The 15,234-nt window shown below is 33.8% G+C and overlaps 1 protein-coding gene across 1 annotated transcript; it reads right to left on the minus strand.

The window, feature by feature from the left end:
• Smp_045490 (putative annexin) lies at positions 1-13,651 on the minus strand (the record flags this gene model as incomplete). Its single annotated transcript, XM_018796595.1, has 6 exons — positions 1-206; positions 1,031-1,173; positions 2,550-2,736; positions 5,412-5,793; positions 6,475-6,884; positions 13,552-13,651. The coding sequence occupies 6 exons, from the start codon at positions 13,649-13,651 to the stop codon at positions 1-3; spliced, it is 1,428 nt and encodes a 475-aa protein (XP_018651722.1).
• Between the last annotated feature and the right edge of the window lie 1,583 nt (positions 13,652-15,234).

The raw sequence follows: 15,234 nt of genomic DNA on the forward strand, positions 1-15,234 counted from the left end.
TCAATAAACATTATTCACACTTACACATATGCATTCGTCCAAAGTTTTTCTTGTCATTTTATAAAACTTTTTCAAAATATTTTTCAAATCAATTTCACAACGAGAGGCAATAATACGAATAAGTGTTGTGTCATCTGCTTCAACATGTTGCATGGCTTTTAATAATTTTTCTGCAAAATATCGTGGTTTATTTTGTATACAACGAACTGAAATGAAATTTAAATAGTGTGATATACATAAATAAAAGAAAACTTAATGGTCATTAATTTCTAAGTTTCTTGTGCTTATTATCTGGATTATGAACATAAAACCATTTTATGTTCTCAAGAGTATCCTTATTGTAGGATTGGAACGTGTTGACTCTACAAAATTATATTTATCACCTAGTTGGGATGCTTTAAATAGACAAATTAACTAGAGTGATAAGATAATCAGGGATAGTCGACTAAGTAATCTGGAACTAGATTTCGTTCTTACTAGAGATCGTTTGGGAGGCGAACTTGAAATTTCGAGGGGACCTCAAACCACGGTGGAATTGAACCCGCTCCTGAGGCGTTAACTACGAGTTATTTGGATCGCGGTTGATATAATCGCATTGATTGATAACTGAGTGATGTGCAGTATCATTTTATCCAGCTCCTATTGCTGATTGCAAGACTTGCTGATGAGTATAATCTAGTACGAAACCTATACCCAAGGTTCCATGCTGACTACTTTAAGCCAAATTACATAGGAACAGTGCATACAATGTTTGACTTACTTAAGTTAATAGCAATAATAAAACTTCTCAGCCAACAGAATTCGGGCAACAGTAACGACCAAACTAACATGACACTGAACATCAAACTCTGATCAATCAATAAAGGGATTATAACTGTTTACTACCAATCAGATATTGATCGAAATACAACTGCTATTGAATTCCAAAGTGATTACACAATACTTCAACTAATCCCTAATTACATTAATTCAAGTCATAATTATTAATCGACACATAATTTTTCGAAAAAAATTGTCCAACATTACTTACCTATAGAAAGTAAAGCACTCAGTGTATTTCCACGCATTCTGAACTTTAAAGTATCTTCCATACTATATTTACCAATGCGTATATATTCATTGAATACAACTCGTAAATGAGCATACGATCTTGCAGCCAACATAGGAAAGAATCTAGCATTTATAAGTATATTAAAAAGGGATCATGTTTAACATTTTTTTGAAAGACCGCGCTCTATGTTGCATCAAACTGATTCTTTATTTGTTGAACCATCACATTAATTTAGTCACCTAATTTTTAGCAGATGTCATTTTCAGATAATGGGACAGATGCATACATAAAACGTTTATAATATGACCAACATATTTTACATTTCATTGTACGGAGTCCTAATCTTCTACCTGCTATTTCAAATGGTTTTCATTAAATTAAACATATTTAAATCATTCATGAAGTTTGTTCTCCAATATTCAATCACTTTAGTCAAATTCACACCAATCACTCTATAATCACAGATAATATTCGGGAGTAATAATGGTTTGAAAAGTTTCCAATTAAAGAAAGTCATAATCACTCAAAACACAATTTGATTTACAGTCGTGACCGATTCGAATATAAGGAAGGATTCTGCATTAAAATTAATGTTCTTCAGAGATGTGTTAATCTCCGTTGGGTAAATTTAAACATGTGTTGCTCAATTGTTATCATCTTAATGTGCTCAGCATAAGAGATACTATAGTGAAGATGTTTAGTAAGCCATCATAACAATAAGGGCAAGTTATTTTCAGAGTTACGTGACTAGAGGTCGTTCTTATCAACATAGTAAATTATGTGATTTAGCATAATATAAACAATATAGAAACTTGGCTTCATTGCGTACCGATCTAAATTATTCCATTTCATATCGGAATAGTTAGAGAAAATCACATCATTGATACCACCTGCAAGATGATAGATAACGTGCCTATTTGCGCGATTACTACTAACTTTAAATCACATCATGCTTGTTACATTTGAGCTCCGTTAGTCTTCCTCTTTAAACTATTACCATAACAACGTAAACGTCTGGTTCGTTTGCAGTTGCACCATGTGTAACACAAGTTCCAAATATGTTAAACAATACATTTACGACTTCATTAATCAACTTATCATCTTTGATTGGAACTATTTACCTACCATCAGCATCATTCAGTCAATGATCTTAACAAACATGAGTGAGGCATTTATAGCCAAATGCATAGTCCAGTGACAAATCAATAGTTGAAATTTGAATCCTCCCAATATACAATCTCGTAAAGATTGTTGCAAATATTCTATTTATGATAGTTAATACTTTTTGAAGCTCAAAATCTGTAAATTAATTTTTTCATAGTTGGAAGCGTGAGTCAATTGAAGCTAGACCATCAAGGAAAACCTGGAAGCGCTGGATGGCCGTTTCGTCCTATTGTCGGACTCCTCAGCAGTACTTCCAAGTATTCTTCGGTGGTCTAGCTTCAATTGACTCACCATTTCAAGTATATATTATGTGTTGAGTAAACAATACACTTACTTTGATTCATCTATTCTAATATCTTGTTTCACTGTATTCAATAATTCTTCCACATCTCTTTGTACATGATTTCTATCTACAAATGTAAATTCATCTCTATCCCCTTTTAATAGAGTTAGGAATATACGTTTGAAATGATTTGTACTATCACTGTTCACATCATCCTCTAAATCACGTCCATTGAATACTGAAATTTAATGAATAAACTTATTTATTTGTTAAAATGTAAAGAGATAATTTACAATTTGTATGAATGATCAACAAATAATCAATTAATCCTTTCTAAAATGATCCTACAATACTAATGCATACATTTAATTTGGAATTGAAGATTGAACAAAGTAGCGTTCTATAACCGTGGCATTTCAAAATTCCCAAGTATTATGTACCAATTTTAACTAAGGATGTTCTTCTTCAATGATTGATATAGCAGTCTTTCATACCGATGTTTATAAACAGAAACCCTATTTTTAAGCTATGTAAATACACTTAATTTGATGAACGCTTTTTAAATGAACGATTAATTAAGTAAACGAGACTGCAAAGACAATATGACAGGCTGTTTCTGAATAATTTAATAGTTGAGTTCATGATTTAATTAAAGCTAGACCGACATGGAAAACCTGGAAACACTGAAGGGATGTTTCTTCCAATCACGGGGCTCCTCACAAGTGCGCGTTCACAATCCCACACTTGGGACTCGAAACCAGGACACTCGGTTTCGCGCGCCAACGCTTAACCTCTAGACCACTGAGATGGGTGGCATCCAACTGTGTTAATGTATAACTTCAATTGATCCACGAAATTGCGACAAGTAACGTTCTTGAATTCTTTTGGATAAAGTACGCATCGAACAACCTATATACCTGTCTTTACATGAGCAGGTAAATTGGTAAATGCACATCGGGTTGGTCAGATGAGATAATCTATCCCTAAGATTATTGATGAAGAATGATCGACTGGAAAATACTATTCGCAACATTGTTGCGAAGAACGTTCTTTTTTAAGAATCAGAAATTCTCCTCTCTAAGACGTATAAAGCTCTAACACCCTGAAAGTCAAAGTTCATGTACAATGTTTTCTTTCCGACTGAAGTTATTTGGTTTTCGACTGTTTCGGTTTCATGTTTTCGTCAATGAATATCAATGGATACCTGCTTTGGTAAGTATTTTCTTCATCAGGCCCAGTTCGTCATCTATGACCTCGAGACTAAAAATTCCTTGTATTCGCGTAGTAGATGATATTATTAAATTTCTCTTGCGACTCATGGGGACCTAGATGTATATATCTCAGAAACATGGTAGAATAGTAAATTAGTAGTGATTGAAGAGTTCTAGATTGCCATGTTAAACAATATTCCTTGCTCAACAAAATACAGTATTATAATATTCAGATTTAACTAAAATAGTTCTGTCGGATTAACTACTTACATCAAAGTCCTGTTTTAACAACATCCACACATCGTAAATTTGCTTCACAAAAGTAATTGGACATTACGTAAGTGTAAATTATATGATATCTCAAAATAAAATGAATACTCAATTATAAAATTAAAATATTTTCATTTATTAATCACCTTAAAATTAGATGGTTCATTAAATTCACTCATTTCATTGAACTCAACAGAACATTTCAAAGTTATCTCGGTCTTGGACTTCATGTTAAATGAAAGGTTATAAGTATGCAATGTCGATGAGTTGTGAAGTAGAAAAGTCACCATGATTTAAACTTTGTTTCCGTTGTTGTTGTTGTTTAGCTAATTCAAGATTATGATATTTCATTTATTTTCACAAATTTATCTCGATTATCACAAATCGTTTTCTGCAAGGCAAGTATGGCTCAACATGGCGATGAGGTTGCTCCGAACAGATATACCTTCGTTATATAGACCTCTGGCTCCTTTTCTAAGTCCCCACCTAAACACCACAAATACCTATGAGCATATCTATCATGCGCCAGAACTACTGCTTGACGGAACATGGCTTCAATGTCCGCCTTAAGATCTATTGGTCGTTGACGGAACCTGGTCAATACGTCTACTAAGTTATTGACTAAATAAGGTCTAGAATAAAAATTCTTGCTTAAAGATGTTACAGCTTACTGAACTGCACAATCAAACACCATTCTAAACTTGTTAGGTTTCTTGCGATGGAAAACAGAGTGATGAGGAAGATACCTAATTCGTCCGTCAGTGTGGTTATCGTTTACCTTTTCGACGTAATCTCGTTCTATATACCGAGTCACGGTGTTCGCAGTCTTGCAACAACTTTGTATCTCGAATAAGTCAACCGTTCAAACAGCTAAGTCTACGTTCTGCTCATTTCTTATTATTAGTTAACTTGTGTTCGTGCCTCCAAGGCAAAGCTATTTGATAGTGTCCATTCAACGTTTGTAGTGAATTCGATATAGCGCTGAGTGCTATACGATCCTCCACAGACATCGATGTAGTACGAATAAATGGACCTTTGAATTCAGTTGAGTACAGTTGTTCAAACTTATCCTCTAATTCCTCTCTATCTGAGAGGTAATTAAGTACACGGTTGCTTTCATGAACTTCCCTGTAGGGGCCGAACTGCGTCCAACCTAATGGAGCAAAATCTAGGTTTGTGTTATTCCTTGCATTCTGAATGACTCCTCAGTTTAACCAAATTTATGATGTCCAATTTTCATTATACATAAACCCAAAAACACTGAAAATTAACATAACAGTTTGTCTTAACGTTCTCAGAAATCTCAAATAATTGAAATTAATCACACTCAATCTTTCTTTCAACTACTGACCATATTCAGTAATTCATAACAATCTCAATTTTGAGAATGAATACAAAATGTGTTTGATGATTTTATAAACTAATAACTTACGTTTTGGATAAACATTCTTGATTCTTCTGATGTGTTCATTTGTCCTTGAACAAAGAATTTCAATTATTGTATCTTCATCAGTATCAGGTCCTCTCGTTGCTCTACGTAGTTCGATTGCATCGAATTCTGCTGGTGTATAGCACAACGCAATCAGACAATCTTTAAAACAACCATTTAATTTGGAACTAAATTTGGAAGGTAAATTTTCTTTATACAGTGATTCATATTTTTGTAGAATTGCTACACGTTGAACAACAGGTCGACGACCCATTACTTCAATTATTACGCTTTCTTTTGCCTTTAATCTATCCACAGCATTCTTTAGACGTTCACAGTCATGTTCAACACAGAAATCTTGCTTAGGTCCTAATGTTGGCTTCATCTAACATTAGAAGAATAAATATTTATATGTAAGTAAATTGTAGAATCTAGCTGAAATGGTTTAGGGTAGATTGGTTTAATTTATAGGTTGTATTCATCTACCTACCATTAAAAACTTGGAGAATACAAGCCTAGTATGTTTGCAACCACATGCCTATATAAATAAATTTACACCAAGTTAACAACTAGACTGAAATACCTACCAACATTTGTCTGAGTCATCATAATTTACTGCATTGAGTGAGAAAAACAACAACGCTGAATTCTCCAAACTACATCCAATAAGAAGTAAAATGTCGACTGGGAATATGGTCAGGTATTATAAGAGCTTTGTGTCGTGCACCACGTCTGTTCATAAAAACGTCTCTCACAATGATGTTCGTATTTTCAGATTTTCTAAGCTCACCAATTGCCCACTCGATCAATCCACTCACCTCAATGAAATCTCAATAAATTAGAAGATACCAGAGAGAACGGTATGAAATTCATGCAATCTACCAACATTTAGAATACCATAAACTAATCAGTCTTGAACAGCAAACTAGTGGAAATATTTGTAACCTATACACCACATAAGTAAAATAAATTCGCATTCTCACTCAAAAGTTATGTTCACAGTTGATTCATAGAACAGTCATTGAAATTAATTATTCAACTAACAATAATAATAATAATAACATACTATATCTTCGTGTGGAGCTGATTCAGCAAACCCATAAACTCTGCATGAGCCTGAAAACTCATTCGACTGAGATGAAATCGGAATGGGGAAGTAGTTTGTTTGGAAATTTTGTGAAGTAGGATTTCCAGCAATATAAGGACTTTGCATTTGACTTGCATAATCAATATTGTATGAGGTTGTACCTGGTACATATGATGTAGCAGATGGATTATTGCCATAAGAAGGATTTGTATAACCTTGTTGGTTTGAAAATGGAGCAGTTGCATTGTTCGAACGTTGGTCGGAGAAACTACCTGCTTCACTACCGGGTATCTGATTAAAATTTGTTTCTGATTGTCCAGGATACTCACTCAATGTAGGCCCCGTTTCTTCTGCTGTACATTCAGCTGTGCTTGAATCCGCTGAGCTCTCTGATGGTGAGTTGAGAGGTGGTATTTCTGGATATCCCTCAGAACTCATTCTCAGATATACTGTAGAGGGAGTACTTGAATAAGTTGTTTGATTATGTAGGAAATAGTTCCACTCAGAGCTACCAAATACATCTAAATCCGTTTCTCAAGCTGACTCAGTCCAACAGAACAACAAAATGGATTTTTTTGGTAAGACCACTAGTGTATTGAATTAGTTGGTTAAGATGAACATGTAACTGTAAGATGATTGGTTGAACTAACCACATAAATATCAAACGACCTTCACAGTGTCAGAAGATTTTCATAGTCAAAACAGAACAAATATTTTAACTCATTTTTGTTAGTATCGTTCGATAATGTAACTTCTGGACTATTTTGCTAGGTTTGTGAAAATTTAAAAGTCTATCTAGTGAATGATAAGTTACTGTTCTGACTAACAAGGCATGCTAGTTAATTTGTGATTTGGACCACCATTTGTAAGTTTAATCAATGGCTTGAAGATGCGTATGTAGATGGCATGGTTTATAATTCTGTTGTCAGTTACCAAACATCTTACTTAATTTACAAAATACTACGTTTTCAAGTGATAAGATAATTACATTTTTCAAATGAAAATGATGCTGTTCAAATAATTAAGCTAAATATGTAATCTAATGTAATACTTAATTGTAGTTTTGAAGGGACTGATGCTTCCTGTGGGATTCGAACTGGTGTGATGCCGTTTCAGTCTTTGACATTACTTAGAAGCTTCACGATGCACCATTAAACAATTTAGTAATCCCCATTAAAATTTCTTTGGAATCGATTTCACCTCTTCAATAATAAAGCTTTCTAAGAATACTATGTCAATGAACCCCACCATGAGCCATTCTAGGGTCACTCTCGGTCTTAAACCTGAGTAACGGTAGAGTGTTTGATGTGGATTCAATGGTCTGATACCGTTAAAAGGAACCCTGATAAAAAAGACACCAACCAGAGCTATTCACATTATTTTTTTAAATGTCGAAAACACACACACTCTCCTTCTCTCAACTTCGTGAATTCAAAATACTATATCAATAATTCAGCTGAAATATATACGTACAAAAATACTGGTTCCCATCAAATTCACAAGACATTTGAACAAAATTATACCTTTTATCCCCAATTCCCCTCACAAAATCTGGTGGAGATACGACATTTTTTAACAACTTGGCAATCTTACGCCTAAAATAACAGATGAAAACGCCACTATCACTTTTTCATGATATTGTAGTGTCGGTTGATATGTTAAGCATATATACCCTATTTTAGCTTCTGGAGAAGCCAATTTACCTATCCATCTTGAATCACGTTTTCACCTTGTTAATTATTCACATATCAACCCTGACTGTTTTTTATAAGACCGTAAGTGTACACTTTTTATCTTATCTGTAATTTATTTTTATCTGACTATAAATATTGATTAACGTTTGGTTAAAGCGAGTCGGCATACCCTCCATCTCCAATGCATGTAGTTTTTGCTTCGCTCTCTTCTATTCGCTTCATCCCTCTAATTCATCAACGCAGATTAACTCATGTATTACATACGAGGATAGACAGGATGTATATTTTGACAGTCAATCATTCATAAGATCTAAATTGAGTCGGACCATGGCCCACAAAAACATGACTGGTTAATATGGATTTGAAACAAGTTAAAATAATTAAAAATAGAAATAATTTCACATCATTAAAAAATCTTTATTTAGTCAAACTTTATTAGATAAAATAATTAATAGATTCATTGATGATGAGACTATTGCACACATTCGTCCTCTTAAATATTTTTTGTCCTATTATGAATACTATTCTGGAAAAAAATGAGATGTAATGAATTAAGATTGTTATTACTTGTGGCCGCCTGGATGCCCTGATAATGTTCAACGTGATAAGACCCCCAATCAGAGAGCAGCGAATTATCGATCGGACAAATGATACATGAAAACCGTACGAGCAGTCTAGAGTACTCATCGGTCCTGCTTTCTGCCTAGCCTAGCCAGTCAAGTCCAGAACACTAATAACAGCCTCTGCAATATGAATCATTATATTTCAAACATACTGAGTTTATAAACCAATCAAACTGACCACATCGTACCATAAAATAGAAAATAACATTTGTAAAAGATTCAGCAAAACATGGCTGTGAATAAGAGACATAATAAATGATAGTCAGGGCGTAATTCAAGCATGGTAAATCATATAACTATAGTTTATAGATCAAAATAAAGCTCATAATAAGGGGAACATGAACATGAATAGTTTAGTTATTTAGCAATTATACGATAAAAAATATATGCATACTATTGGTTCATAAATAGATCCCAAAGTTACCATTCACTATCATTATCGGGGCATAACAGAGATAAATATTAAATAACTACATTTTAGATATTCACGTATAGTTATTATTGTCCGATTTAGTAAATACAAAGATAATTATCATTCCTCAAGATTACTGAAGATATTTACATACACTTCAGTAATCATTCTTCATTATTTTTTAAACAAAAGTAGTAGTGTAGTGAACAAAACACTGGTGGGGACAATCGGATGTATTAAATTAAAAATTACAGACTATCTCACTAAATTCTAATAACCATTCAATGAACAGTTAATTTGCAAAATAACAAGCAATTGTCACAACCTTCACTGTTCCTTCTGTAAATATCAATCCATCTTCTCTAATTTCATTGTTTATGCATTTGTCTACCAATTGCGCTTCATTTCAGTTCTTTCCTCATCGGTCTTTCGCCAAAATACATTCTATTCCTGACCATCGCCATATACTACTTATATGGATATAAGTAGAACACACTACAGTAGTACTCAATGATAGTAAGTAACACGAAGGTTTTGACAACAAAATAATAAAATGAATGATAACTGTCACGTTCTGAGATGCATAAATATACATTATTAATTCAAGACATTATCTATTTACCATGAATGTGAGAAAAAGGATGATTCAACTAGGAAAAGCTTATTAAAGTTTCTAGAATATGATATCAAGAATGACTTTTCAAATCAGAGGAGTGATGATGATGAATGTGAATTTATGTTTGTAACATTCCAAACAGATGAAATTTAAATAATTTCGACGTTTTGCCTTGCAGTCTAGTCAGAGATTCTTAAATATTATATTGATTGAAAGTAAAATGTAGTGGGTATTTTCTTTTGTTCAGTATCCGATTTCATCAATATTTTGTAACCGAAGTTAATAAATGATTGAGAAGTACTGAGATTTAAACATTTAGTTTACTCTACATTAAATTGTGTAAGATTCATCCATAGTTAAACCGTTAGATGTAACATTTAAGGTTTTAAAGACCTGTCATATCATTTATGCATAACTTTTAATATGATTATGATGCAAGACACTGGATACAAAACATATTTTTAGAAGTTGTAGTGTGGTGTGTCCTACTGATGTCGACAGATATAAGTATTATGTATTTCCAAACGATCGTGAAATATCTGGTGGTAGAAGATTAAGAAGATGGAAGAAAAGTGAATGAGAGCAGAAAGTGATTGGTGTAGAAACAAAAGAACAACAAACTCTGAGACAACTGATGGAGAAGAATTTATTGTATGGTTTTCAGACTTTGCTAAGAGATTCTGTAATTCTGTGTTCAAATATATTTGGTTGTCCTCGCTCGTGTTCTCGTTCACTACAGTGATCTTTGAGAATGCTCAAAATGATATGAGATTTACAGAGAGGAAACTCAAGAAAATAATATATAAATAATTCATTCAAAACTGTTGTGTCTTAACACTGGTGGTCAGAATTATATTAAAAGCTACCAAAACAGAATCCCGATTCTAATTTGGTCTATTTCGCATCTATTATTTACTCTATATCTTGATGTCTCTGACTTGGCCAGTTAAACGTTCGACCAACACTATCAACCTGCTTCCCACTAGAACTTCAGGAAATACCTCTTGGAGCCAGTCACTAGTGAGCACATGATCAGTGACCAGTGGAGTTCAACCGGATCTGTTGTGAGATAGTAACTCACTGAAGACAATGGTGGAGGGTCGCTCACTTTCGTGGATTGGTTAAAGTTAGACATTAACACCGTTGGACGCCGACCAACTCACTGGTCTAGAGGTGAAGCGCTCGCGCGCGAGACTGATAGGTCCTGGGCTTGAATCTCGCGAGGCGGGATCGTGGATGTGCACTGCTGAGAAGTCCCAAAATAGGACGAAACGGCCATCCAGTGCTTTCAGGTTTCCCATAGTGCTCTAGCTTCAATTGACACATGAATTCAACTATATAATCACTTCACTTCTACCCGAAGTTTGCGATGATGATGTCGTTCAGAAGGACAATGAAAGCTCCACGACCAAACCATCCAGCTCAGAGAACAAACCTACATCAAAATAAAATAGTCTTTGTAACTAGATAGTTTATATGAAACAAATTAGTAGGATTACAAACGTAAACAGATTTTACACATTTAATGAACCTATTAAAGTATTTTATAGGTTAATCTGCATGTGAACAGAAAAACTAATGACATGAATTCGTTTTTATAGATATAGATGATTGGTATTCTCAAATCCTTATAATGACCCAAAGGGAGTTTCGAAAATACTCATGTTGCTTTTGGTTGGGGTTATGTTTTAAGAATAACTTCTAACTTCAACCAATCCACGAGATTGCGCGACCGTCCCCAACTATCTTCAGTGAGTAACTGTCTCACACCTGACACATTTGAACTTCACTGGTCATAGCTTCCCACCAGAACTCAAGGAAATACCTCTTGAAGCCAGTCATCTGTTTGGACATATTCACTGTTAACATGATCTCATTGTATCATACCGTATGTACCATCCACGTTTGTGTTGGTTTGTATCAACAAAGAAATTTTGTGGATGAATTGTAGACACGTCAGAAAGAATATTTATCTACCTTACCATTTACATGAATGATTACATACCAGTCATAAAACTTGTATTTTGTAGCTATTGATTCACATATTAAAAATAATTTTCTACACCTCTAGTTAACCAGTAAATCTTATCAGTCAGTAATAAGGTGATCACAGCAAGTAAGTCATTGAATAAGCTTTAGAACTTTACAAATTAGTACTGCTTTTACTACTAAAAGTATTGAAATAGATCTTTTGTGGAATTACACGAATCATTTTTACTTTATTGTATTTCGAAATTACATTACGTGTAATTTAAGGTGTAGTGAATGAGAGCACGAGTGGGGACAATCGAATGCATTTCATGAGAAAATTACAGACTATCTCATTAAAATCTGATAACCATACAGTAAAAAGTTAATTTGCAAAATAACAACCAATTGTCTTAATTATGACCGTTCCTTCTGAAAATATCAGTCCGTCTTCTCTGATTCCATTGTTCATTCATTTTCATACCGATTGCGCTTCATTCCTGTTCGTTCCTTATCGATCTTCTGCCAAAATACATTCTGTGCCTGACCATCACCATATACTACTTATGTGTATATAAGTAACCCACACCACAAAGGTATTTTGTCTAAATGGATTGAAACTATGAAGACTACCTTACTGTTATAAATAACCAAAAGTTGATAAAATTCTATACAAGAAAGAAAGCAAATATAATACATGCAGATTTATTATCCAGTCAAAAATTGATAGAAAACTATATCTAAATATATTGGGTCAATTACGTTTTACTTAGATTGATCAGTTATACTTTGAATAAATTAAACTGTGTAGTTGTATATAGTTGAGATCATGAGTCAATTGAAGCTAGACCAACATTGAGAACCTGGACGCACTGGACGGCCGTTTCGTCCTATTGTAGGACTCCTCAACAATGCGCATCCACGATCCCACCTCGCTAGATTCGAACCCAGGACCTATCAGTCTCGCGCGCGAGCGCTTCACTTCTAGACCAGTGAGTTGGTCGGCATTCAACGGTGTTAATGTCTAACCTCAACCATGCGCACTGCTGAGGAGTCCCACTATAGGACGAAATGGCCGTCCAGTGCTTCCAGGTTCTCCATGTTGGTCTAGCTTCAACTTACTCATGATCTCAACTATATAAAATTTCTAAAATCTCCACGAAACCCCCTTCTGATAATAAACTGTGTAGCACCTAGAACTAATTAGTTAATGTACGATTGCAAATTTACAACATTTAGAGATTAAACTGCTTAAATTAAGAAATTCAATTAATTTACTGAACTATGTGATATTTTTTCTTAACACTAACTACGAAGTTATTCAATCTTAACAAGATAATATTAGTCGAATAAATACAATATAATTGAAACACACTGAACATCTTTTTTGATAGATAGTAGATGCCTACGACCTCAAAGAGAATTGAACCTATGATATTGAGAGATGACCCTGAGAGCGTTGTCTCTCCACAAATTGTTCATAGTCTGGTGAACTAAACTGCTCACTTAATTCTGTTTGGAGACCTATACAATTCATCGGAAAGGTCTTCAGAAGCTCAAGAAAAAGGGCTTAAGAAAGTTTGTTAGTTGAGTTTAATCGAAATGGACTCAAGAGTTTTATAAATAAAATGCGTTATGTGTCATACTGATTTATTTTTACTAATTCTAGTATTTTTGCAAATCTTTTAAAGTACCAAGTTCTAACACAAAACCTTAAATATCCTTTTTCGTAGCTGAACTAACTTGGCGGTAGAGCTTTCTTCCATATTTTCCTGCTTTTATCATCTATCTCGGAGTCAAATGTAAGGAATTTCAGGTAGACTAGGACGGGGCACGAAGCCATTGTTAAGTGCTTAAGTACCAGACATATTATATGCAACTCGCGGTATATTTATATAACTTGAGTGAGTAACATTGATGATACCTGTCCTCTTATCAATATAACTAAACGCACAGTCAGCCACAACTTGTTTTAAATTTACGGACTCATTTTAAATTTGATTAGTAGTAAGTGGGCATTTACTAACTCGCTGGATGATTTGTGGATAAAATAGATTACTTCACTGATTAAAACAGTAACTCACAGATGATATCGAATATTGGTGCTATTATGAAGTGTGTTACTGATGTCGACAGTTTTAAATAGTATATATCACCAGTCAAAAGTGGAATGTCTAGAGGCAAAAGGTTAAAAAAAATCGAAGAGGAGAGAATGAGAACAGAAAGTGACTGGTATGGAAACAAAGGAACAACAAGGTCTGAGACAATTGACGGATATTTTTCAAATGAAGTATTTACTTTTGGTGGAGTTTTGTTCTCTGAGCTGTATGGTTTGGTCGTGAAGCCTTCATTATGATTCTGAACTACATCATCAGTACAAACTTCAGGTAGAAGTGAAGTGTCCTGTTAGGCGGCCTGCTTAAACATCTGGGCTACCTGTTCCTGTAATCTACATATTTCAACAAGTTATCTAATATTGTTTGTTTTAATACATCATTATGGCTATTAAGCACACAACCTATTCCGGTGCGTTTCTGAAAACTGTACAACCTTTCGCTGTAAAGGTTACAAAAGGCCTAATCAGAGATGTCGTGTTTGCTGGGAACATGCAGCAAAAAGAATATACATTATTCATATGTCGATTGACTGAACTGCTGACATCCAACTGGCGATCACTGAATGTTTATCATCAGGAGCAACGAAGAAATAAGAAACGTAAACATGTTGAAATACTTTATGCTGAGAATTCAATTTTGTACCAAATAATATAATATTGAATAAAGCTAATAATAATAATAATAAATCCACCTGAGCTAAAAATTTTCTCTACCATCTCGAAGTATTTACTGTATGGTTCTCAGATTTTACCAAGAAATTCTGTAATATTGTAATAAAGTGCATTTGATTGTCCTCGTCTGTATTCTCGTTCACTACACTATTAATAGAACTATCTAAAGTTGGAAATATAGATAATGAAATCTCAACTCACCAGTGGTCTAAGAGTAACATATTTACCAAAAGACTAGACGAAAAGCTCAACTCCTTATAGCATTATGAATGGTTACAATTAAAAGATCTTAAACTAAAGTGAAACAATTGGAGCAGTGCATTTTTAATTTCTTTTCTTTCTTCAGAGAATCTCAGTTTGTGACAAAATCTAGTTTTAACTCTAAAAACTTTTTTTGGAATAATACAACTATAATTATCAAAAAACAATGACTACTCTTTAAACTTTAAGCATTAATAAAAGTTCAAGATAGATGAAGATAATCAATTTAGGAAGTATACGCTCATCACGTGATATGAATGATAGAAATTTATTTTCTACCTGATATTTGTTACCTTAGTTACTAAAAAAATTAATACAATAATAGTATCCAGATCACATAACATTTATATTGATTATTTCATAGTGAATTCTGTTTT

Source organism: Schistosoma mansoni, chromosome 4 (assembly GCF_000237925.1).
Source record: "Schistosoma mansoni strain Puerto Rico chromosome 4, complete genome".
NCBI classification, from domain to species: Eukaryota; Metazoa; Platyhelminthes; class Trematoda; order Strigeidida; family Schistosomatidae; genus Schistosoma; species Schistosoma mansoni.